At 41.2% G+C, this 26,238-nt stretch overlaps 5 protein-coding genes across 6 annotated transcripts; 2 read left to right on the top strand and 3 right to left on the bottom strand.

The window, feature by feature from the left end:
- Window positions 1-9,982: 9,982 nt before the first annotated feature.
- LOC129720881 (protein PBDC1) lies at window positions 9,983-10,601 on the top strand. The gene has a single exon (XM_055672761.1). It carries the CDS (start codon window positions 10,126-10,128, stop codon window positions 10,579-10,581), a length of 456 nt encoding a protein of 151 aa, XP_055528736.1. The 5' UTR covers window positions 9,983-10,125; the 3' UTR covers window positions 10,582-10,601.
- Window positions 10,602-10,645: 44 nt separating this feature from the next.
- On the bottom strand, window positions 10,646-11,689 carry LOC129720882 (NADH dehydrogenase [ubiquinone] 1 beta subcomplex subunit 7). 2 transcript variants are annotated; one of them, XM_055672762.1, is made up of 4 exons: window positions 11,544-11,689; window positions 11,327-11,488; window positions 10,963-11,131; window positions 10,646-10,904 (listed from the first exon to the last, which is right to left on the bottom strand). In XM_055672762.1, the coding sequence occupies exons 2-4, from the start codon at window positions 11,436-11,438 to the stop codon at window positions 10,808-10,810; spliced, it is 378 nt and encodes a 125-aa protein (XP_055528737.1). In that variant the 5' UTR covers window positions 11,439-11,488; window positions 11,544-11,689; the 3' UTR covers window positions 10,646-10,807. The 2 variants fall into 2 exon arrangements, with proteins under 2 accessions (XP_055528737.1, XP_055528738.1); XM_055672763.1 differs by having other exon boundaries at window positions 11,327-11,485; window positions 11,544-11,655.
- A 1,981-nt stretch (window positions 11,690-13,670) lies between these two features.
- On the top strand, window positions 13,671-18,435 carry LOC129720876 (vacuolar protein sorting-associated protein 8 homolog). The gene is made up of 4 exons (XM_055672754.1): window positions 13,671-14,101; window positions 14,169-15,706; window positions 15,769-17,257; window positions 17,321-18,435. The coding sequence occupies exons 1-4, from the start codon at window positions 13,997-13,999 to the stop codon at window positions 18,002-18,004; spliced, it is 3,816 nt and encodes a 1,271-aa protein (XP_055528729.1). The 5' UTR covers window positions 13,671-13,996; the 3' UTR covers window positions 18,005-18,435.
- On the bottom strand, window positions 18,323-19,483 carry LOC129720880 (adenosine 5'-monophosphoramidase HINT3-like). The gene is made up of 3 exons (XM_055672760.1): window positions 19,147-19,483; window positions 18,885-19,081; window positions 18,323-18,830 (listed from the first exon to the last, which is right to left on the bottom strand). Exons 1-3 carry the CDS (start codon window positions 19,346-19,348, stop codon window positions 18,768-18,770), a joined length of 462 nt encoding a protein of 153 aa, XP_055528735.1. The 5' UTR covers window positions 19,349-19,483; the 3' UTR covers window positions 18,323-18,767.
- A 221-nt stretch (window positions 19,484-19,704) lies between these two features.
- Window positions 19,705-25,548, bottom strand: LOC129720878 (uncharacterized protein K02A2.6-like). Its single transcript, XM_055672758.1, has 2 exons — window positions 22,898-25,548; window positions 19,705-22,834 (listed from the first exon to the last, which is right to left on the bottom strand). The coding sequence occupies exon 2, from the start codon at window positions 22,224-22,226 to the stop codon at window positions 20,796-20,798; it is 1,431 nt and encodes a 476-aa protein (XP_055528733.1). The 5' UTR covers window positions 22,227-22,834; window positions 22,898-25,548; the 3' UTR covers window positions 19,705-20,795.
- Between the last annotated feature and the right edge of the window lie 690 nt (window positions 25,549-26,238).

Here is a 26,238-nt window from a genome sequence, read left to right as displayed (position 1 = left end):
TGTAACGATATGTCAAAAGCAGAATCGGCCATATTGGAAAAAAATTGCCAGTTTATAAACCACTAGGGCATAAAAATTATCGCATCTTTGGATGCATTTAAATTATAAATATGGCAATGCTACATACCTTGCTACTAATATTCATTAATTTAAGAAACAATGCCCAACTTAAAACACCTGAGTTTGCGATATTCAATTGCCTAGTTAGTAAGGATACATCAAAAAACACGAAAAAGTTATTCGCTGTTGCATAGTGACCAAGTATGATGACAGTTCTACAAGGTATGCTACATTTTTGTCTATCCACGCACACAAACAAATCTCGTTATGAAAAATTTCGCGTTTTGTATGGAATTCAGAACATTTTTGGAAATTTCTCGTTTTATGTTGTTTTATATCTGATTTTTTTGGTTGGAGAGTGAATCTCCAGTTGAAACACACTAGAAGTTGATATTAATTTAGATTTAGTGTGAAAAATTGCGACAATATGTCGAAATAAAATATATAAAAATGCTATATTTCTAATAGTTGGAGCATAATCTTAGTCATTGTCATAGCTCATGACTTTTGTTACTGTATGAAACATAAGCGACTCTATTTAGAAGCGCTATCAGAGTACAAGAAAAAAACGAAAAGTGCAAAAATGTTATCGGCAAATTGATGAAAAACAGCATATTTTACCTGAACCGCAGCATGTTTATGTATTCCCCACAAATAAAACATGTTTCAACATCATTTCTATAACTTTTCAGGAAAGTATGTTTTATAAGTTTAATTTAAAACGCAAAACCATTTCAAATTTCATACAAAATTGGAAAAAGTTCATAACGTTCACTAATACTAATGCATCGACGTGAATAGCATACCTTGTAGAACTGTCATCATACTTGGGCATAGTGATGCTTCGTAGCATTGGCCGATATCGTATCGATACTTGTGGTATCGATACCTCGGGGCCTGAATATCCTTATTTTTTATCGATACAAGCGACTTTGATATCAAGCTGGATCGATACTTTCGCCCCGATATTTTTTCGTTAGTGAAGGGAAACTATAAAATCGGAAAATATTGTTGATTGCTTCGAATTGTCTAACGGAAAATCCTTGGAGAAGTGCGCGGATACGGTCCATCGCGTTAAAGTCTTCTACGAACAGTGCAGAAACTTGATTTGTGCTCTTTTTGTAAAAGACGCCAACAGGATTGAATATACCCGCTCATTTCTAAGGCGGTATTTCATGCCTCTTGCAAAAAAAATTCTTCCGCATTTGATAAAACTGTCTGTGCAATGCAAAATCGGAAGCGCCGAGTTTTTGCAAAAAGGCAGACAATAAAGAATAAGAAGCCAGATTTTTCGTGCTGCCCCATATTTCTAATAAGGCCGTAGACGCGCTTATGCTATTGCATTGATTTGTGTGTGTGACATATAATCCTGTCCCACCGTGGTCCCATTAGATCTATTGACCACAGGGATACAAAACGCAGATTTTTAGAGTCGGTGTGCAGATTTTTATTGATTTGCAGATAATTATATTTTTTCTAGAGTTTCTGCAGATTTTTGGCAGAGTTTGGCAGCATCTATGAAAATTTTTGCAGACTTTTGCCTGCGCGAACGCAATTTTTTCAAATCACAGACAAATTTTTTTCAGACTTTCAGCAGATTTTATCAGTTTTTCGAGTGGTTGCTTACATTTTTCAAAAACACCTGTCATCTCTGATTTCCCGTATTAAAGATCAAGAAAAAATGGTAGCTTTCCATAGACCTGTTTCAAGTAGCAGGCAGGGTATCGATACAGCTGGTATCGATGCTCCGCCTTCGAAATCAGCCTGGTATCGATACCATCAGGGAAAAATTATTGATACTCGAGTATCGATACTTCTGCAATTTTTGGCCAATGCTAATGCTTCGTCTCCAACACTCCAAAGTGAAAAAACGCTTCCTCACCCCGCGCCTACTTTTTGGTCAAACCGTTACATCATGTTCTACTTATCACGGTTTAGCTATTCACGGATTTCTGATTTTTATATATCAGCTAGAATAGTGTAATTTTCTGAGCAAAACGTGATTTTTAAATTTTTTTTATCATTGTCCTTCGATTTCGAAATGAAGAATGAAATATCGCTCTAAATCGCTACAATGACTGAATGACAACGATAGAAAATTTTTGAAAATCACGTTCTTCTATGCAGAACAGCTTTTTCAGATGACATAAAACTGATATAGCTAAACAACCCAATTAATCTTGCTTTGTTATATGTTTTTAGATACTATTCTCACTTAAATTAAAGCTGATAATTAAAAATAATTAAATGTATGTATTATCTCTTATGAGTTGTTTTTTTAAATTTAACCTAATTAACCATTAATTTTTGTCTTAAGACAGAAGTTTAAATGTGATCGGTAACTTTAATTTATATTAAATTACTCAAATAAGAAGTTTGATGAACGTATGTTACGGATATATGTATCCAGTTTTTTACGCACCATAATGGCGGTCGCCATAATGCGTGTTCGTAATATGCGAACCTCTCTGCTTACGTCAGATTTGCAATTTCTGAAAAATTGGCAACACAATTGTTGCCAGATATATTTTTCTGTGGATAAATTGTATGAAGACTTCAAACTGACGTAAGCAGAGTTGTCAAAAGGGTGGGTAATTTATTACGAACTTTGCATCATAGCGTCCGCCATTATGGCGCGCAAAAAGTTGGATACTTCAAAGTTACCGATCACAATTAAATTCCTGTTTCCTCAATCAGCAGCATTGTGTTCATTCAAAATTTTCTGCAATATTTTCGATTGGAAACATATTTAACTTTTTTTTTCTATTGATTTATGATTGTATTGTAATTCCAGCATCGACATTTACCTTCGGCTGATCATGATTTATGGCTACAACTATCACGAACAATTATAGAGGCGATATAATTCAGAACTTCTATTATACTTATTGTTTTCTAAAACAACTTCTTATTGTTTTCTAAAACAACTTCTTATTGTAACTAACAAACGATATCGAAATGATGGTGAATTTTCTTTAAGCTATTTTTTACATGAAACCATGATAAGAAATTTCATGAAAAGACAAAGCCACGCTGTTTTGGCCAATTGAATTAAGACTAAAAACTCGTTCAACGCCTTTCTACGCGGCTATTTTAACGCGGATCTAGGAATCCTCGGTTGATAGGTTTTCCATTTTATATCGTTGATTCAGAGTGTCGGACTCGTTTCCTTAATCCAATTACCGAATTTCCTGTTATATTTGTTCTTTTTTTCTGATTTGCAAGCAGAAATAACACTCGAGATTTTTTTAGCGTATGTAGAAGGAAACCTTTCACGAATGAAGTTTTTTTTATGAATTTTTAAATAAAAATTCCGGACTACGAAGCATTGAAGAAATCTGGCTGCTTTTTTGTTCAGTGTGGGTTTTATTTATCGGATTTATGCTTCTTTTTCCTTTGTTGATGCTCGCATGCTCGAGCTCGACATCATCAGTAGAAACTATCGATAATTATCGTTAAATTCCCTAATACCATCGATAACTATCGATAATTATCGATAGTTTGACAGATGGAACCAGATGAAGAAAAACAACAAAGTGTTGCTCCCGTTGTGAACAGGAACAATAGTTAAAAGTATATTTGCACATCATTCGTTGTTTTGCTTTCGTCTCGATTAGACGCAAATTGTTTACCTCCGTTTGATTCGCAAAATAACAATACACGAGTTATCGTACGGGTGTTTTTTTTTCGATTATTTCTTGTGTTGTGCGATAACAATAGCCTGCCGTATATCGACAGAAACATCTTCTGCACACTGGTAGGGGCAGGCTACCCCGCCAGTGATCTGATACGCAGCTGATATATCAGCAAGAATAAATCTCCCGCACCGCTGTTACCCCGCTAGCAGCACGGCCCACCATACGATCGAGCGAGTGGAAGTTAACTACAAGTGGCATCTACAAGGTCGAGTGTAAGATACGGCCAGTGTGTCACAACACGAAGCTGGATCGTCATTGTTTGTTCTGCGGAGACACTCGATTGATCCTACTATCAGCCGTGAGGTCGTCACTAAGACGTTCGGTGAAGTATTCACTTTAGATTTTTTATCATTATTATTAATATTATTACTATCAATATTATTATTATTAATATTATTATTATTATTGTTGTTATTATTATTATTATAATTATTATTATTATTATTATTATTATAATTATTATTATTATTATTACTATTATTACTATTGTTATTAGTATTGATATTACTGTCTATTTATTTTATTTTGAACCATTGAAGTTTGAAAAATTGTTTTTAAAATTTGATATCAACTTTGATCCCCCCCACACATTCGAATATTTATCGTTTGTGTGCGGTAGAGCGTAACGCTCCCGCAAAATGAACGACATGCAGGTGCAACTTTTCCTGGATGTGGAAACAAATGGGGAAGAAATTGAAATTTCCCCCAGCAGTTACCTTTACCTTCCCCTGTACCACCCCCGCTACCTAGCCCCGTACCAAGAGTACCGGAAATACGGGTAAAAGCTTACCCAGATGCCGCTAGCGGTCCCTACGTTGTTTACTTCCGGCCCATGAAAAAACCTTTGAATATAATTCAAATAGGCAAAGACCTGGCAAAACAGTTTTCGGCCGTAACCGAGATTACGAAGGTGAGGCCGAACAAACTGCGAGTTGTCGTGAGTAGCTTGAAGCAAGCAAACGAAATTGCTAGCTACGAGCTCTTTACAAGGGAGTACCGCGTGTACATCCCTGCCAAGGACGTGGAGATCGACGGTGTGGTTACCGAAGGAAGCCTCACGGTCGATGACATTTTGCGTCACGAGGTTGGCTGCTCCAAGAACCCCCTGATTCAAGATGTAAAGATACTGGATGTCAAGCAATTGCATTCAGTATCCATCGAAGAAGGGAAGAAGAAATTCCTCCCTTCGGATTCCTTCCGTGTAACATTCGCCGGATCCGCACTGCCGAACTACATCTCTTTGGACAGGGTTCGTCTGCCTGTACGCCTGTTCGTACCGCGGGTCATGCATTGCCAAAACTGCAAGCAGTTAGGTCATACAGCCACCTACTGCTGCAACAAGGCACGCTGCAGCAAGTGCGGAGGCAATCATGCTGAGACCGCTTGCAGTGAGGATACTGAAAAGTGTCTTTACTGCGAGGGAACTCGGCATGACCTTTCGGCGTGTCCCGCGTACAAACAGCGCGAGGAAAAAATTAAGCGTTCCCTTAAGGAACGATCAAAGCGCTCTTTTGCAGAAATGCTTAAGAGGGCTGAGCCACCCTCGACAGGAAACATCTTTTCCTTTTTGCCAACCGATGAGGGTACATCTGACGATCCCGTCGAAGGGTGTTCTTATGCCTTGCCAGAGGGGTCTAGGGAGAGGAGAATGCTCAACTCTCCTAATCTTTCTCGCAAAGGTCGTAAGATAATCCCTAGCGGAATGACCAATAAGACAACACAAAAAGGAAGCGGTGAAGAAAAACCGAAGCAAGTACCCCCCGGTTTTAATTTCAAATCAAACCAGGAGTACCCACCGCTTCCTGGGGCACCAAAAACCCCTCGTGCACCCATTTCTCGATCAGAAGACATAAAAGAAACAGGGTAAATAAAATTCTCTGATATTGTGGACTGGATATTTAAAACATTCAACATAGCAGATCCCCTTCAAAACATTATTCTTGCCCTTCTCCCTACAGTGAAAACCATTTTGAAGCAACTCACAGCAACTTGGCCCCTCATTTCAGCTATCGTATCTTCCGATGACTAATACGTCGAAAGAGGTTAGGAATTTTGTCACTGTGTTACAGTGGAACTGCAGAAGTATCATCCCCAAATTCGATTTATGTTCACATTTGATAAACACATACAATTGTGATGCGTTCGCGCTCTGTGAAACTTTTCTCAATTCAAATGACCAACTTAATTTCCACGATTTCAACATCATTCGTCGAAATCGAGTGCTATTCTTTTTTCAGAATCGACCTCCCCTCGATCTCGAATATTGAAGTTGTTGCCATTCAAACGAATATGAATGGAGAAGACCTTTGCCTTGTTTCGTTATAATTTCCCTCATCCACGCGGATTGAACAGAAGCAACTCCTTGATATAGCAGAACTGCTTCCCGCACCTTTTTTGATTTTGGGAGATTTTAACTCTCACTGTTCGCTATGGGGGTCGCTGTACGACGACAACCGATCTTCTTTAATCTGTAACTTGATCAACGACTTCAATATGACACTTTTGAATACTGGGGAAGCGACACGAGTACCTAATCCTCCAGCACGCGAAAGCGTGCTTGACCTATCCCTCTGCTCGACATCACTAGCGTTAGATTGCCAGTGGAAAGTAATCAACGATCCCCACGGTAGTGATCATCTTCCAATCGTTATATCAATTGCTAATGGTTCAACTCCCCCGAACCCAATCAATATTTCCTTACACGTAATATTGATTGGAAGCGTTATGAGTCTATTATAGCGGAATCTATCGAGACTCACGAGGAACTTCCTCCGGAGGAAGAATACGCGTTCTTAGCTGGCTTGATAATCGACGCCGCGACTCAAGCTCAGACGAAACCGATACCCGGGGTAACGATTAGACAGCGCCCTCCCAACAAATGGTGGGACAAAGAGTGCTCTGAGCTGTACGCGCGAAGGTCCGCGGCGTATAAGGACTACCGGGAGTACGGCACTGTCAACCTACTTCAAAAGTACGAGGCATTGGGCAGGCAGATGAAGAGCTTAGTAAAGGCGAAAAAACGCGGGTACTGGCGGCGGTTCGTAAACGCGTTGTCGAGGGAAACAGCGATGAGCACTCTTTGGGATACCGCCAGACGCATGCGGAGCCGTGACGTTTCGAATGAGAGTGAGGAGTATTCAGATCGCTGGATACTCGATTTTGCCAAAAAGGTCTGTCCAGACTCTGTACCGGAACAGAAAACCTTTCGCGACGCGTTTTTAGTAACTACAGAAGAGCCTCCATTTTCGATGTTGGAATTTTCAATGGCTCTCCTGTCGTGCAACAATAAGGCTCCAGGGTTAGATAGAATAAAATTCAACCTGTTGAAGAATCTACCCGACTCTGCAAAAAGACGCTTGTTGAATTTGTTCAACAAGTTTCTTGAGCTAAATATTGTTCCGCATGACTGGAGGGAGGTAAAAGTCATTACTATTCGGAAACCCGGGAAACCTGCCTCTGATCACAATTCATATAGGCCGATTGCGATGCTCTCTTGCCTCCGGAAATTAATGGAGAAAATGATCCACTTACGGTTAGACAAATGGGTCGAAACAAACGGTTTACTTTCAGATACTCAATTTGGCTTTCGCCGAAACAAAGGGACGAACGATTGCCTAGCGTTGCTTTCTACTGAAATTCAACTCGCATTTGCTCGAAAAGAGCAAATGGCTTCTGCGTTCTTGGATATTAAGGGGGCTTTTGACTCTGTCTCTGTAGAAGTTTTAAGCGCGAAACTTCATTCGCAGGGACTTTCACCAAATTTGAATAACTTTTTGCTCAATTTGTTGTCAGAAAAGCATATGTATTTCTCACATGGCGATTCGACAACTTCCCGAATTAGTTACATGGGCCTTCCCCAGGGCTCATGTTTAAGTCCTCTCTTATATAATTTTTACGTCAATGACATCGATGAATGTCTTGCAAATTCATGCACGCTAAGGCAACTTGCAGACGATAGCGTTGTATCCATTACTGGTAGCGATGCTAGCGATCTGCAAGGACCATTGCAAGATACCTTAGACAATTTGTCTGAATGGGCTCTTAAGCTGGGTATCGAATTCTCTCCGGAGAAAACTGAGTTGGTCTTTTTTTCTAGGAAGCATAACCCAGCTCAGCTGCAGCTCCTACTAACGGGTAAAAGGATCTTTCAGGTTTTAGTCGCTAAATATCTCGGGGTCTGGTTCGACTCTAAATGCACCTGGGCTTGTCATATTAGGTATCTGACACGAAAATGCCAACAGAGGATTAATTTTCTTCGTACGATAACCGGAACCTAGTGGGGTGCCCACCCAGGAGACCTTCTAAGGCTTTACCAAACAACGATATTGTCTGTAATTGAGTACGGGTGTTTCTGCTTCCGCTCCGCAGCAAACACACATTTGATCAAACTGGAGCGAATACAATATCGTTGTTTGCGTATTGCCTTAGGCTGCATGCAGTCGACCCATACGATGAGTCTTGAAGTGCTAGCGGGTATTCTTCCGTTGAAACATCGTTTTTGGAATCTCTCTTACCGGTTGCTAATTCGATGCACAGTTATGAACCCATTAGTAATTGAAAATTTCGAGAGGTTGGTCGACCTTCAATCTCAATCCAGATTTATGACTTTATATTTTGACTATATGGCTCAAGATATTAATCCTTCTTCATACGATTCCTCCAATGTCGCACTTTTACAAGACATTTCTGGTATCGCTGATCAATTGCGACCCCAAGAGATCCCTGAGATTTTTTCCAATAAGTTTAAACATGTTAGTTATGATAAAAGGTTTTACACTGACGGATTTAATCTAGATGAGTCCACTGGCTTCGGTGTTTTCCACGAAAATTTTACCGCCTCCTACAAACTCGATGCTCCTGCTTCCGTGTACGTCGCAGAACTTGCTGCTATTCAGTACTCTCTTGGAATCATCGAAACCCTACCCATAGACCACTACTTCATCTTCACAGATAGTCTCAGTGCCATTGAGGCTCTGCGATCGATGAAGCCTGTGAAGCACACCCCGTATTTCCTGGGGAAAATACGGCGGTTTTTAAGTGCTTTAACAGATAAAAATTACCGGGTTACCTTAGCGTGGGTCCCTTCTCATTGCTCGATTCCGGGTAATGAAAAGGCTGACTCTTTAGCTAAGGTGGGTGCTATTGATGGCGATATTTATGAAAGACCAATTGCTTATGATGAATTTTATAGCATTTTGCGTCAGAGAACACTCAACAGTTGGCAATAATCATGGAACTCAGATGAACTGGGACGGTGGCTACATTCCATTTTTCCTAAGGTATCGACGAAAGCATGGTTCAAGGGGTTGGATGTCGGTCGGGACTTCATTCGAATCACTACACGTTAAACACGCATCTCCTTCGTATAGGGCTTGTAGACAGTAATTACTGCGTTTGTGGCGATGGATACCATGACATCGAGCATGTTGTTTGGTCGTGTACCGAATACTGTGGTGTTAGGTCCGAGCTTATAGATTCCCTTCGGGCCCGAGGAAAACAACCGAACGTACCCGTTAGAGACATTCTGGGAAGCGGTGATCTCCAGTACATGACACAGCTATACTGCTTTCTGAAAAACGCTGACATTAAAATTTAAAATTTTCTTTGTCTATTTGTCAGATTAAGGGTACAAATATGCTATGCTGAAGACACGGAAACGAAGAGCCCGCATCTATGCTTACACAAATATTTTGAACCCACAACAAACAAGAATACAATTGCTCTACCAGTTGAAAAACAAAGTTCCAAAATAGTTTTAAGTCAAAATTGTATCTCCCCTCCTCTCACCTTAAATCCCCACTAGCTCGTAGTCGGCCGCGAGAATAAAAAAAGGCCTCCCTCTTTTCCCTGCTAACGTAGAATTAATACGAATTGTACTTGGCTCAGTGAAACAGAAAATGTATCGTGCCGTGTCAAATAAACTAATTTTAAACCAAAACATAATTCGCACATAAGCGAAATCTCGTCGTTGTCCGTATAAGGTAGAGTGAGCGAAAATGAGTATCCCTCAATTTTCTAACAATTTTAAAGAGGATTTCATGTGAGAGCGAACATTCATCGAATTCTCTTTAAACAAAGGCAAGGCCAATATATTTTTTCAGTTCTGGCATCATTGTGGAGTATAAATGCCAATGCGAGGAAAATATCAATAACTATCGATAACGCGGAAAACTTAACGATTCTATCGATAGCCTGCAACTATCGATACTATCGATAATTATCGATAGGTTTCCCATCCCTAATTTCGATTCGAATCAGCACCCAGCCTAAAACGCAAGCACTGACTAGAAGTGTGCGAAAACCAAATTACGTAGTTTTATCAAAATAGGACTGCTCACAAACAGGACAAGTTCGCTGCAAAGTCATCATGGACGTACTGTCGAGACCCGCCGAAGAATTCGGCAACGATGGCACCGTGGAAGAGCTGTGGGCCATGAAAGCCGTCGAGCATGCTGAGATCTATTTTAACCTTCTATGCAGTGTTGATCCCCGGCAGCTCAAACTCACGCCGTACGACAACGAAATCTACGAGGAATTCCGGCGCCAGTTTCCGGACATGAACGTGGCGGTAGTTAACGAAAACGAGCTGAAAAGTGCGGAAGGCAAAACCAAGTGGCGTTTGTACACGGAGAAGTTCAACCGGCTGGAGGATTACAGCTACGGAACGCTGCTGAGAGCGAATGCCGGGGAGGAATTCCAGCCTGGAAATGCTATACTTGTAGTGCGGATACAATTTTGGGCCATTGAGATTGCTCGGAATCGGGAAGGATACAATGATGAAATACGAAACAGATTTCGAGGTCGAAGTAAAAAAACAGAATAAAAAATAATCAGATTTTTTAAGTTTTGTGCTTTCGGGTGTTTTTTGCAATTGAGAGAAACCACAATTAACATTGTTTATCGCGATCTACTCGTTTGTTGTAAAGAAATGACTGAAATACAAAGTGCATGCTTCTCGAGGTTTAGCCTAAGATGCTGCTCATATTAACATATTTGATAAGGTTTCGCAGCGGATAGCGGTGCTGCTCTGCTTCAACAAAAAATCAGAACTAAGCCAGAAGCTCTTTAGCTTGTTTTTTCTCTAATCTTTGTTTTCTCAGCAACAGACGTTTTTCACGTTCATATTCCTTCATTCGGTAAATATAACTGTAATAGAAAAGCATGTAAGTTGATTGATATATGATAGGGAGAGGAAATTACTTACTCTTCGTATTCACAGTTCAGATACTCATGCTTTGCATGGGCACATTTGTATGCCCATGGCCACACATCCGCCCGACAGGCTCTGTGTGCAATCAGCTTATGGGCACAATAGTCGCGATCCTCCAGAGGCAGTTTGGCAGCTTCCATTTCCTGTTCGGTAGCAATCATGACTAGAAGTACCAAATAACATTCGTACGATTAGACTTGTTTTGATTTTGAAGCATTACTACAAAAGCTATTTTGGTTAACCTTTATTTGTTATGTAATTTTTAACATAAACAATAGCAAGATCGATTCCGAATTCTTGCGGTGTCGATAATCCAGCTGATGGACTAGCTGGTAAAAAATAGTTTATTTCAACATACCTCTTTGCTTGCGACCATTTGGAAAGCCGAAGTTCGGATCAAAGCTGGGTTGCGTGAGCGGTTTCGGTGTTCCTTCCGGATTGGTGACATACAGCGACATGTAGTTACCCATTGCTAGTCGAACCGTCTATCGTCACACAAGCGTGGTTCCTAGGATATCTTCTGCAAATGGTATAATGGAACACATAGTCTAGCAGATTTTTTCAAACTAACTTACTTGTGCCGTAAACTTTTGATTCTTCCTCCAGGTCAGACCAATTTTCTTTGGACGAAGTCGCAGTCGCGAAGTTGAAAAAAGTACCAAACAAGATCAAAACGGAATGTCAAACTATATACACTGCAGTGCACTCTGAAAAATATGCACGTAAAATCCATCTGAAAAATCACGTAAGTGACTTACCTTAAGAAAATCTGCCATTTTACGTGACATTAGTAACTTTCACCTAAACTTCACGTACGATTCACTGTCAATTCACGTACAATCGGTATATGGTTTCAGCGCGTTGGTATTTGTGTTTTTTTTAACTTTGTTAGTGTTAGTGCGGCTGTGGTTTGACGTTTCCGACAAAGATGTTTACGTGAATTTTTAGTATGCAAAAAAGTCAATATGGCGGACAAAGGACTCCTGAGCTGCTCTAGCTAATTCAATATTGGAAAACACGCAATGTAAGTAGCCAGAATAATATTCATATCAACAAAAGAAACATATAAATCTTTCATATTTTCAGTTGGTGAATTCTTTCTGGAACGATTGGAAACATCAGCAGTCAGTTTCGAGCAGAACAACTCCGGCACCAGCTGCGGATGAACGGTCGACAATCTTTCCGGCCAATCCTGTTTCTCTCCTGTCGGAAATGTCGATTCGGGGCATGTAATTATTTGTTGATAATTAAAAATAAATTTTATTTGTCATATGCGCCGTGTATTCTATTTACTTAAATATCACGTGGATTCCATCTGAATAACACGTAGAAAGTACGTGAAAATCATGTGGGGTTTATGCGTTTTATTTATGGCTTCACCTAAATATCACGTAAAAAGGTACGTGAAAATCAGGTAACAATCACCTGACCAACACCTGGTTGATTGACACTAACACACTGACACATGGTCGGCTTTCGAGAAATCGGCAAAAGTTACGTGAAAAGAAGGTGAATGAGAATCAGTCACCTTTCCCGGTAAATTTTACGTGCATTTTTTTCAGAGTGTGATATTCACTGATTGTCCTAATTGTACACTGAAGATAAAATGACTTTTGTAACTCGGTCATTTTTTATTGTACATTTAAATAAAAACTATCAAAACATCGCTGATGAACTGGCACTCAGGCTCACTTCCGATGTTCAATTTTGGGTGTTCTCTGAGGGTACATTTTTGCGCACACAAACTGTTCTGTTCTCCGTGGTAGAACACACAATTTTGTTGATTTACAGCGTATTAAGCTAAAATGGGGTCCTAAAGTTTTAAACAGTTTTCTGATTTTTAAATATCAGCTGGAAGAGTGAAATTTTCAGAGCAAAACGTGATTTCTAAAAATGTTTACCGTTTTCCTTCGTATTTTGAATGAAGAATGAAAAATTACTGGCGCTGCAGTAAAAATTATGATGACGATTTGTAGGCAGCATTTTAACCTATCAAGATCTTATTTGCAGTGAGTTATCACGAGTTAACGTAGCGGGAAACTTTGAAAATTTAGATTTTTTTCACTAAGATAGATTTAAACTAAGCAAATGCAATTCCAACACGCTATGTATCTACCAACTCCTGTAGAAACACAGCCTCATAGAGATAGATATTTCATATCTATTTTCTTGACAGTAAGCAGTCTACTAGATGCTGCTGAAAGTTTCTAACCAGCTGTATTCTTTTTGACGTCAAGAACATCCATTTTACGCAAATATCGTATGAAAAACAGTCTACTGTGTATATCAGTCCTGGCTAAAAATTGAATCTATCATCATTTTCCTAGTCCTTAAGTTCAAATCCAGAAGTCGCACGATTGTTTTTAGTTTGCGTTAAATCGCCAATTACGTTATTCAACGATTTTTTTGTTGGGTGCTTCTATATGCATTTTTCATTAAATTATCAGCATTACTACCAGTTTGTTTTGTACTACGTGTGTCTTGAACTCCTACTAAAGGTAGAACGGTCTCAAAAAACTTTGGCAGACACCATTCGGTGTTACGTTTCAGAATAGACCATTTTACGAACTGACAGGTGTCACGGATCCTGCTGATGATGATGTTGCTTTTACGTGCGTTATGTAAGCGATTCCGAGCTTTCTGTCAAAATTTCATTCATGAATTGAGTTCAGAAACGTCTCGTAAAATGATCTATAACCTATTTCGCGAATGCATGTCTTCAGTCTGGTTATAAACAAAATTTCTATGGTATAAAGAATCTGCGCGTTTTACTTTCAGTGTAGGTGTTAAATGTCGTTTACGTCGCGAATCATCAGTCAGTGCAGCAGGCAGTCGGGTAAGGTCGTGATAATCGTGAAAAAGGGGGAAGACTGGGAAAAATCATCAAAATACGTGGTATAGCAAAAGTTATCGGACTGTCCATTGTGTGGTGAAAAAGTACAGAAATCCATCCCGAGAGTTCCGCTTTTTTTACATAATGACACGCTGCTAGAGTATAGAGCTCGTACCGGATATCAGAGCAGTGACCATGAACAACTTGAAGGCACCGTCGCTACACTCCTTAATTGACTCAGATCACGGTTCCTCGAATGACAGCTTACTGGCCGAATCATTGCAGCTTGATATTGAAGAGGTGGTGATAGTGTTATCAAGTTATGTTTTGTTTGGGTGGATACATAAACTTTTATCTTTTTTTTCAGCTTGACGATGAAGAATATGCACTTCCCGCTGTCGACCAGCTGCCAACGTTGGAAAGTGTTCTCAGCGAGATTGATAGTGATTTGGATAGCGCTTCGGCACTGGGTAGATGTGCGGTGGATGGTGGATCGATTACATCCGGGGCAACTGCGAGTGACCGTGCAGTAGGAGAGCTCGGGTCAACACCGACCCCTTCCATAAGCGATGATTATTTGCGATTGGAGTCAATTCTTAGACATGTAATTCTGCAGGGTGTCACTGCTCAGGTCACATCAGCGGTGGATCGGGTGGACGCTGGGCTAGCCACCTCCTGTAGTGTCTCACAGATGATCGCCGTTGGAACGTCTCATGGACATATACTAGCCTTTGATTGCACGCAAACGCTGAAGTGGTGCTGCCAGGATGGAATCACACAAGGTGCTGTCTCTGCGCTCGGTTTTAATGAAGACAATACGCGATTGTTGGCAGGCTTTGCCAGAGGAAGCATTTTGATGATCGATACGTTCACCGGTGATGTGATTCGGACTTTGAACGATGTTATTACCCCGAACACGGGTGTGTTACATTTGAGGTGGACTAACCGATCGGCGTTGGCGTTATGTTCAGATTCTGGTGGTTCGGTGTGGAGTTTGAGTTTCACTAGACGACTTGGAATACGAGGCTGTGATTCACGCTGCCTTTTCAGTGGAGCTCGTGGAGAAGTTTGTACCGTCGAACCGTTACTGCTGGGGGATGAAGAACATCCGCTAAAGAACTACACCTTGGTTGCGTTGGCTACTTTGAGCAAGTTTTTTGTTGTAATGATCCGCCCTAGACTGAAGGTCGTCAAATTCCATCCAATGGCTGGATATCCTGATTGTTTGCCACTTCTTGCTTGGCAGATGGTTTTGATCCAAGCGGCTGATTCGTCACGAACTGTTGACCCTGTTCTAGCCGCTGCCCGTGGGTCCGATCTCTATTTCCATCAGATCAGTTACTCTAGTGGTCGAATTTCGCTCATCTTCCTAAGACACATTCAACTCAGTTACCGAATGCTCGCTCTTCACTGGTTAGGACCGAAGACGATTGCATGCTTGGACACAGCAGAAGTTTTGCATTTATTGGACGTGCGTACCAACAAGGAGCTGGAATCGATTGACCTTTCTAACGTGGGTTTGATGTACAATTCGGCCCAGTTCAAAGCATTGGCTACGGGTGGCAATGTAAGTCCAGCTCTTGCTCTGGCAGGTGGATCTGCGTGTTACAATACGGTAGTCTCTCACGGCAGCCAGCTGTACTTGCTGGCGGGAAAAAGTCTACACGGTGTCAGCGCCAGAGCCTGGAGTGATAGGATATCCTATCTGACGTCAATGCAGCGCTGGGATGAAGCAATTGAGCTTGCAGTAGACGGATATCGGGCTGCACGAGGTAGACATCGTCGTCTTGTCGCTGCTAAGGAACGTATTCTGCGCATGTTTGATGAATATTTGACGGCTACGAGAAGAACGCCGGAAATTTGTCTGGAAGCGATGGTTGCCTGTTTAATCGAAATCAATGAGAGGTAAACGATCATCTTTCTTGGAAGCTGTTTAAAATAATCTTTTCGATGTGCGTTATTTACAGAGATCTTCTATGGCAAGAGTTGTACGATCGTCTGCCAACACCAGATCACTACCTGTCGATTATAGCTCGTCATATCGAAAATGACGATCTGGATTCGATTGCCCCGTCGGTGGCGCAGGTTCTGTGCGAATCGTTCTGGCGCAAGCGCTGGATTACACGATTGGAGGGTTTAATACTGAAGTTGAATTGGCAGTGCTTGGACCTACATCAAGTGCTGACAATTTGTAGAAAGGAAAAACTCTATCGGGCACAGATGTACCTCAACACGAAAGCATTAGGAGATTATACGGTTTCACTGACAGACTTGATTCCACTGGTGCGAAATGACAGCGGCGAAGGAGATGTGCATCATCTCGGTAACTGTCTGCTGGTATACATATCCAGTTGCCTTGCGGGGCGAGGTTATCCCAGTGGGGACATTGCTCCAGAAATGATTGCCACAGTGAAGCATGAGGTACTGCGATGTCTGACTGTGGTGCATTCGAAAAATGACCCCGAGCTGGAGTTACCCTATCCTTATTTGCGAACGCTGCTAGAATTTGATACGCGGGAAACTTTAAACGTAATTTCACTGGCATTTCAGGAAAAGGAATTTAATGGTGAGCTGGGATTGTCGCAGCGTCAACGGATTATCAATATTTTAATTGAAATTTTGACGCCGGAGCACGCCAGCTGGTCGCAGATTGGGTGCCTGTTGAATTTCATTGCCCAGCAGATCGCAACTCGACAACTGCCAGAAAACGATCTTTTACTCGAACGAGTGGTCAGTTATTTGACTCGACAATGCCAGGAAAGGGACGGTACTGCGATGTCCAGAAGGGAACATTCCGAACAAGAGCAAACCTGGCTTGAACTGCTCCGATCCAACTGCCTTAGTCACATTCCCAATGAGGAACTATTAAAAATTTCTCGCCAAAGTGGGTGTTATCGTGTTACGGAGTATATTCTTGATCAATTGCAACGGTACGAGGAGATCTTCGATTGTTATCTGTTGGACGAGTTTCGACATGCGGAACTGTTCGGTTACATCGCCCAGTACTGCGAAGAGGAACAGAGGCAGATTTTACCCTTGCTAATGAGAAACTTCGAGCGTCTACTGGACATCAGTGCTGAGCACACGACCAGAATCGTCACGGATTTGTTTATGAAGCATTTAAATCAACTTCTCCGACTGCTCGAACATTCTCCAGAGAAACTTTTCATTTTTCTCCGACAACTGCTGCGACAAGGGATTCAGTTGGAGACACGCGATTGCGAACGATATCTTCAGTTGTTGTGTCAATACCAGCCTGACCAGGTGATCGAATTTTTGAAATCGAATGATTCCTACCGGTTGGATTTTGCTGTCAATACTATCAAAAGCCACGGCATGAGCACCGCATTGATCTATTTGTACGAAAAGCAGGGTGATTATCAGTCGGCATTCAGCAGTGCCGTTGAGGCCCTTAAGGACGCACCGGAGAGTACAGCGGAAATGTGCGCTTTGCAGGTAAGTTGTTCAACAAAATGTTTGCAAAATCAAGAGTGGTTTACGTAAATTTTATACAATTAGGTTTGCGGGCTTTGTAGCCGCGCTTCTGCCCTACTCTCGGAAGCGGAACGCGAAGAACTGTGGTTTTCGCTGTTGAAAATTGTTCTTTCACGTAGCGATTTAACTCAGATAACGAAAAATATCCTCACCTCAGCGAGCGAGTTTGTTGATTTGGCGAAGCTGGTTCAGCTAGTGCTGACTTCTGGAACGAAAACTGGCAACTTCGGTGATATCAAGCATGTGCTCATCGGAATGCTATCAAATTCAGCCTACGAAACTGTTCTGCTGGAAACAACATCCCGCATACTCGGAAAAGATCTGCATACCATCCTCGCCAGGGAAAAACGTTTCGCTCGGAAGGGGCTCTGTGTGAAATCTATTAAATGTACTATCTGTCGTCTAAGACTTTATAGCGCAGCCAAGGATTCGGTGCTGATCTTCGGTAACTGTGGCCACGCATCGCACAAGGAATGTGCTAGTCGATTCTGTACCGTTTCAATGGATTCACCCTCGATGGAAGCCCAAAGCAACGGGACGCTAGTGAAGCTCCGATGCCCTCGGTGCGATCAGGTGATAATCGAAAAAGAATCAGTCAAAACGATCGATTGTACTGTTGAGCTTAGAACGACCGAGCAGCAACGTAACATCCGCACGGAAGATCCCGAAGTGTTGAAGGTCAGTGCACCACCTCGAATCGGGCTGTGAGAGTGTGGATATTTGTTTTTCATACACTTCTCTTGCGATTATCTTTTCCTCGTTTCGTCGGTTTTGCATGTAGCAAGAATCCACAACCGATAGCCATCTCTAGTTCCGTATGCACGGTAAGTTTATTTCTGACTAGATGCTACTCCAAAAACATAATTGTAAAGCTATGAGGACACTTTTTTTACAACTGTGCAAAGCATCTTCGTAGCGCCGTCAGGTTTCTTATCTACTCTTATTATTTATCAAATTTGCACTATGATTAGAAGCCAACAAAATGTAGCAGTTATCATAAAATAGGCATGAAATTTCAAACAATACACAGCAGTTATCTATGTATATTCGTCAAAAAATCTAGGTTAACCATTAGACGTCGGTCCATACGGAATCTGCGACCACGATAGGCAAATAAATGTTTTTGTCTCTGATGTTCATTGAGTGATGTCTAAACGTTAGTACGCCAGATGACAGCCATAATATTCTAATTCGAATAGATATACATTTGTTTTTCTATCTTTATAAAAGTTTAATCTCGTTGATAAAAAGTTTGCACTCTTCACTTTATACGAAAATTCAATCTTAATTCGTACAACGTCATACATTTTTAACAAATCTACCGTAACCAATTTGTACAATTCCTCTAAAATTTAACAAAAACAATTATAATCTTTGTACAAACACAGAGCCTCTTGTGAATGTAGTCTAATGTTGAGTTGTGCACTAGGGAGAAAGGAATTAGCATCGCACTTTTAATCGCTCATCGTCACTAGGATTGTGCTTCAGCTTGCGCATCTAGTAATGGTGTATACTTCTCCAATACATCGTGCTCCTTAAATTAAACCATGTTAAGTCTAGCTAAATATGCTGCCAGTCGTAAACGAACCGTATTAAACCACCATGAGCCAGGTTTGAAAATCATCCTTGAAATGAAACCCATACTCGAGGTTGGAGCAATTGCGTGCATGTGCAGATGTTTCACAGTCGTAAACGGTGGAATGTGGAAACCAAATAAGGCAGTCGCTGGATCGGTTTGGAACTGATCGCGGAGGACATTGCTTAATTCCGCCTTGAGTTCCTCCACTGACATAGAAGATAACACAAAACTATGAGGAAGAACTGGAATCAACTAAGCAAATATGACTTACACAGAGGTCTATCACTAGATGATAGAGATCGGACATCATCTAGGTGGTGGCCAGGAATCGCCAACAAATGAACTTCAGCTGCTGGTCGAATGTCTTTGAAAATACAAACTCGCTCGTTTTGGAAAAGTATTTTCGTTGTTGGGTCCTTTCCGGTGGCAATCTGGCAAAAGATACATCGTTCCAGTATACGAGTGGAAGCCATTGTATCGAGTGCAGGAACTCTTTTTGCAATAGAAATTCAGCGACCAAATGTACAACAGCTTTTGACTTTGCAAAATTTATTTCTCATACTAAGCTCATCAGCTGTGACGAGTTTCATGAACTTCGTACTGCAACCCGAATTGCATGCAATACTAATATACTAATATGCAATACTAATATAGTTTAGAATCTATGATAATTTAAAATTAGCAAATTAAATTTTATTTCTTAGTTATTTTTATTAGATACCAAGATCTTCTAGATAAAGATGTTAACTTAAAATTCGTACATATATATTTTTCTAAGATTGCACAATGCATACCACTCCTAATATTGTTTGCAAGTTAGCGAATGAGGAGTCGCATGACTGACATAAAAAAAGAGTTCTTCTAGCTGTCAAAAGAGTTCTTCTATCACGAATCTATAGAGTTTTAGCGTTCACCCACCTTTTACGTGTTATGATGAGCAAACTTTTAACTCTTTTTAGTTGAAACAGTTACGTAACTGATGTTTGCTCAAAATTGATAATTTGGAGGGGAACTGGTTGTAAATGTCAACGCTTGTCCAAGGGAGGGGGAGAGGGGTTAGTGATAATATCCACGTGGGAATATTTTTTCCAAAAAATTGTAATCTGCAAAATAAAATACATTGACTTATACTAAAAATTCTACAGATTTTCTGGCTTTAGGGTCATTATCAGCTATATTTTAGGTTTATTTGGAACCATTTTATTCGTGACCTCTTCTTTTTTGGAGAAGTTCTTCAGACATGTTGGGAACCCCTCTAGAATTTCTTTTTTTTTATTTGTTAGCAGAGGTACTCTTACGTTTTCCATGATAATTTGAAATGATTTGCTTTGCGGCACTTTCAACTAAGCTGTAAGCTAAATTTAAAATTAATTTCATCCATGTATGGAACCACTTTTAGTTATATTTGGAATAAATTTTGCTCTGCCTTTTTAGGCTGAATTGTAATTATTTTCTTTTTGGCTTCTTCCTTTCGTTATATTAACTTAGTTAATTCGAGCCAAATTTAAGATCATTTTCTTTATTTTTTCTGGATTCCAAGTGCGTTCTTAAGCATTTTTAGGTAATTCAATTTTATCGATCCTTTGGCATCCCTATACCGAGTAACAGTGAATGACAATGAACTCATGTGAAGCGGTGATATGCTATCTCGTTTTTACATATGTTGAGATGTTAGCCCTTGAAACATGGTGTGAGAACGTTTAATAGATCACAGTAAAACTAACACGCGAAGTATAATGCTTCCAGCGGTAGGGACTAGAGATGACTGACTCGGTTGACGAAAGGTAGCGCTTTCGAGAGAACCGTATTAGTGTTAGTGAGACTCGTCTATCACATCCCTTTTTTTACCAATTTAAGATAACTTATTTATTGAAGATGATTTCAATTTTTACCTATTCTTATGAACTACTATACTTGATTTTAAGAATTGAATCTGATTGGCGGTTTGATGGTGCGTCTGAAGCGTCTGGCGGCAACAGACTCTGGGTCACTCGGGTGTATTGAAGAACTCGGACGATCAGGTGCTTCTGGAAATTGGCGACTGTTTAGACTATCAAGTGTTGGCTCGGCTGTCGCTTCGGCAGTTGGTTTGGCTGATGATTCGGCTACCGGTTCGTCATTTTCAGTATCAGATGCTTCCCGCCATTTCTTGAGATGTGCCACGTTCCTCTCGTATTGCCTTTCGGAATCATTGGATTGTATGGTCACGTTAGATCCGTTCCTATCTAACACTGTGAATTTCTCCTTAAGGAAATTAGTAGATAGCTTGTTGGAAGGAACCAGATTTTTCATCAAAACAATATCACCAGCGGTAATACTACTTGATCGAGCACGACGCTTAGCATCCTCTCTCTCTTTTTGGGAAGTTTTCTTGACCAAATCCTGATCCCTGAAATCAGAGCATGGTGGTTCGGTTTCCAAATCTTCAATTTGAGGCAATTTAGAGCGTAGTTTTCTTCCCTGTAGTAATTCGCTAGGGGCTTTCCCGGTAATAGTGTGGGAAGTGTTGTTGTACAACTCCAAAAAATGATCGAGTTCCGCCTTCCAATCGTCGTGAATAGCGTGAGCAATTTTCATACGTTTAAGAAGGGTCCGGTTTTGTCTTTCGACTTCGCCGTTTGCTTGTGGCCAATACGGCGAAGTATGGTTAAGATGAATGCCGTTGCTTCTACAGTATTCTTTAAACTCCGTTGAGATAAACTGCTTGGCGTTATCAAGTGTTATCGTCCTCGGTCGACCCCATGTTCGAAAAATCCGTTTGAGGCGTTTTATTGTTTCCGACGCAGTGATTCTAACCATAATTTCGATCCCGAGGTATCGGCTGTAATAATCGATCACCACCAGTAAATACTCTCCTGATGGCAGTGGGCCTAGGAAATCTAGTGCGATATCGATCCAAGGTTTTTCCGGAAGTGCCCGACGCATCATCGGTTCGGGACGGTCTGAAGATTGTACTAGTTGGCACCCCTGGCACCTTTCACAGACTCTGACTGCCTCCTGGTCTATGCCCGGCCACCAACAATGCTCACGAAGTCTCCTCGTCATCATCGACTGCCCTGGATGTCCCTCATGTGCCAACTCGCACATCCTAGGCCGTAATGATGTCGGAATTACCAGCTTTGTACCACGCATAACTAGCTTGTTCATATACGAAAACTCCATCCGAAATGGCTTGTACTGCTTCAGATCATGCTGATCCCAGTTATCGGTCTCGATGCACTCGATCAGTTTCTCTAGCTCCCGATCTGCTGATGTAGCTGCGACAACTTCTCCAATATCTATTGCAGTTGATTCTTGTACGGCTCTAATAACTTCTTCGGTATCCGAATCGAAATCTTCATTATTTTCCATAACCGATAGCAGTGACAATGATTCAACCAGCACACGTCTAATAAATATATCCGTTTCCTCACCCCAGTGTGGGTCTTCTACATGAGCCGCAAGTCTAGATAAGCAATCAGCCAAATTCGCAGACCCTTTTCGATAAACGACTCTGAATCGAAACGATTGAATTCTCAGCAACCATCTTTCGGTTCGAGCTGTTGGTCGTGATGTTACCGAGAACAATGTTTTAAGGGGTCGATGGTCCGTTTCAAGCTCAAATGTTATTCCCAGAAGATAGTGCCTAAATCTTTCAACAGCCCAAACAATACCTAGAGCTTCTTTTTCGATTGGCGGATACGTTTTTCCTATTTCTGACAGGCTTTTAGAAGCATAACTTATGACTCGAGGTTGAGCTTTTGAACTGTATCAAAACGGCTCCCAACCCAACCCCTGAGGCGTCTGTTACTACTAGGGTACGATCGTTTGGATCATAGAATCCTAAACTGCCTGCTAACCCAATAAGTGCCTTGACCTCATCGAAAGATGATTGGTGCTGTATATTCCACTCAAAATTAGATTCCTGCTTCAATAGCTGTCTCAGAGGATAGTTAACGGTTGTTAAATTTGGGATGAACCTTGAAATGCATGATTGATAGGCGTTAGTGAGCTTTTTAAATAATATATAACTAATTTCCTACCTTGAAACATACGTTACTAAACCCAGAAAACTTCGAAGCTCCTCTTTCGTACGCGGAGCTCTACAAGACAAAATCGACTTGACTTTTTCCTCGCTCGGTGATACCCTATTGGCTGACAGTTTGTGTCCGAGAAATGTAACTTCGCTCTGCTTGAATCTGCATTTGTGGTCATTCAGTAGTATTCCGTATTGGCTCAAAACATCTAGCGTCTGTTTAACGGCCCACCTGAGTCATGTTCTTCCATAGTCTCGCCGAATATCATGAAGTCATCGATAAATACGACGGTGTTGTTGCACCCTCCCAGAATGCTCTCCATAAGGTTTTGGAAGAGCTCCGGCGCACAATTGATGCCGAAAAGAAGCCGTTTGTATCGGAATAGTCCCCAATTGGTAATAAAAGTGGTGACGTCACGACAGTCTTCTGAAAGTTCCACCTGATGAAATGCTTGTTGGATATCGAGTGATGTGAAGTATTGGGCATTGCGAAATCGTGATACCAAATCGTCGAAAACGGGTAGCGGATGATTTACCCTTTGCTTTTACCCATGCTGAGCAACCTAAGCTGGACAGCTAAAGCCCTTGGTCTCTCCGGGACCGCCGTTAGGCATTACTTCAGGGAGAGGGCCCGTCGTGCTTTTCGCACTTACCTCTATGGGTAGCAGAGCAGCCTATACAGGCCAGTTAGGTCACCGTTAACTAACTGGGGCACGTCGATGGTTTCCCGTCGATTGGTGCCCTGCAAAATACTAACGATCTGTGATGCTGCCGTGATGACCGCATCCCAGATTTCCCTATTTTCGCACATCCTACGCACTATATTCTCTGGCGTGGTGTTCATCCCACTTATTGCCAGCATTTCGTACCGTACCCGCTCGAAGCGCGGACATGTGAAGAACACATGCTCTGCGCTTTCTTCCGCACCCGTACAAGCGGGGCACATAGGGGACTCGGCGTACCCGAACCTATGCAGGTACTGCCTAAAGCAGCCATGGCCTGACAGGATCTGTGTCAGATGGAAGGTTACTTCCCCATGGCGCCTATTAATCCAGCCTGCTAACTCTGGAATGAGTCGGTGTGTCCATCTACCTTTTGTAGTGTTGGACCACTCCCGCTGCCACCTGGCCATTGAGGATGACCGTATGGTGTTGCGAATACCCCTCGTGTCGCGTTGGTCGAAGCACTCTACATCCTCTTTGACGATGATGCTGATGGGCATCATGCCAGCCAGGACGCAAACCGCCTCGTACGACACTGTTCGGTATGCGCACTAGCAATGGGCGATATTGTATCGGTATCGGAAATATCGATATTTTTGAGACGATATTTCGATTTTTTGGATCGATACACAAGCGTCCGATACTCGACCGTATCGATACTGAAAACCGCGATATTTGTATCGATATTATTTTATGCATACGGACCAGCTAGCTGACATGTTACAAGGGCTGACATCTCAATGTGTACACGAGATCACCGCCACTTTTGATACGCTATGTTATGCTGTCTGTCAGCGTCAGTGGAGCCCACACATCGTAGAACCACTGTGATGTTGGCTGCGATAAAGCAAAGCAAATCGGATGGAGATGCCAGCTAGTTGATACGAGCTGGAACCACTGAAAAGCTGCCACTGTCAGTATAAGTATCGCACAAGTCTATTCGGGTTATTCGCGTTGAAAGAGATTTTGAAGGCTGTTCGCACCTACGTGAACTCTCATATGCAATTGTCAAAATGTGCGTGATGACAAAAGCAAAAATATTTCCTTCCTTCTTTTTCGCATGCAAAAACCAAACAAATATCAGCAACACCGTCAACGCGAATTTGCACTAGCAAAACTTAAGCCTGTATTACACTCTTTGACCAAGCGTCAAATATTTGGCACTTTTTGACAGATAAAAATTTGGTCGAAGATAATCATTTGTCACTCTCCAATTTCAACATGAGGCAAACACGGGCAAACAACAACCATGATGTCAAATAAATTTGGCCATTATGTCAGAAGGTCAAAAATTTGACCATTAGACAAAGAGTGTACTACAGGCTTTAGATGGAGAAATAGATAGAGAGAATGTTGTGAGCCAAACGAACTGTCAAAATCTGAGCCAAACGCAGCATAGGGCCAAATTCGAAATTTGTTTTACTTAAGCCACACATTTAAAGCCAAAAAGAAGTGCTCAATAATAACGTGTTCTCAAATACTTTCAAAAATAGGCATAGCTCTACGTTGCATTATTAAGGCACAAAACTTATATTGTTTCTCTGACAATTGATTAAAATATTGTTTGTTTACATTTATACTCAGCTTCATTTGCTTTTATTTCAATAAATTCTACTTTCTGCGTTTAAATGCACCCACAAACCCCTCAAACGAAATTCAACGTTATCAGAAATGATGTTTGGCTTCGATTTAGTTGGGCTATAACCCAACGAGCGGGAGCCCAACTAAAACGTAGCCCAACTAAACATAGCCCAACGAGCGAAATTTGACTGTATTTTAAAAACAAATATAAGTTTTCTGGTTACACTGTTCAGATCGAATATTTGCAAGCGGAAACTAACTCATGCTTTCCGTCGACACAAGTACAAGTGAAAAAAAAAATTGCAATATTTATTAGTTAGAAAAATTCAGCGGTAGACTTCACTATCTTATTTTCGCTGACATGTCTATTTTTTTATGTCATCAACTTCCTCATCAATCAATATGGAAGTGTGTCAATAATTTATACAAATAAGACGGGAGCTTCACAGCCCATTGGGCCAGTGAATACAAATCTTGAAGATATAAGTTGTTTAATTCATTTGTTTGCCAAAGCTCAGAATTTCTGCATTACCTGTACACACCAAATTTTCATTGCTGGAAACCAGCAAAATTTTGCTGATTTTTGGTGAGCTGTGTTTCCAGCAATCTGTTCAGCAAAATGAAATTAGCTGATTATTCAGTAATGCTCAATTGCATAAAAATGACAGATCGTTTGCTGCATGTTCAGTAAAACAAAATACAAATTGCTGGTTGTCAGCTATGACAATTTGCTGTTCATTCAGCAAAGCATAAATCAATTTGCTGGTTAACCAGTTAGTTCAAGGGAACCATGTTTCCCTCAGGCACCAGCTTCCATCCGCCCATCGGATCATAGCCAAATTACTGTTGAACTAGATATGTATGATTATCATTTCAACCTTTAAGTTCATCTAGCCCAACAGTGACTCAGCTATGGTCCAATATCCGCTATCAGGAGCTTAGAGATGATCCCGTACCAGCTGCACAGCGATTTGGCGCGTTTTACTAATGTCAGCTTGACGTAAAATATTTTGACATATCAATTCTTTCGCTGGATTCCAGCAAA

Source organism: Wyeomyia smithii, chromosome 2 (assembly GCF_029784165.1).
Source record: "Wyeomyia smithii strain HCP4-BCI-WySm-NY-G18 chromosome 2, ASM2978416v1, whole genome shotgun sequence".
Taxonomy (NCBI): Eukaryota; Metazoa; Arthropoda; class Insecta; order Diptera; family Culicidae; genus Wyeomyia; species Wyeomyia smithii.
This window is presented reverse-complemented; position numbering and strand designations above follow the sequence as displayed.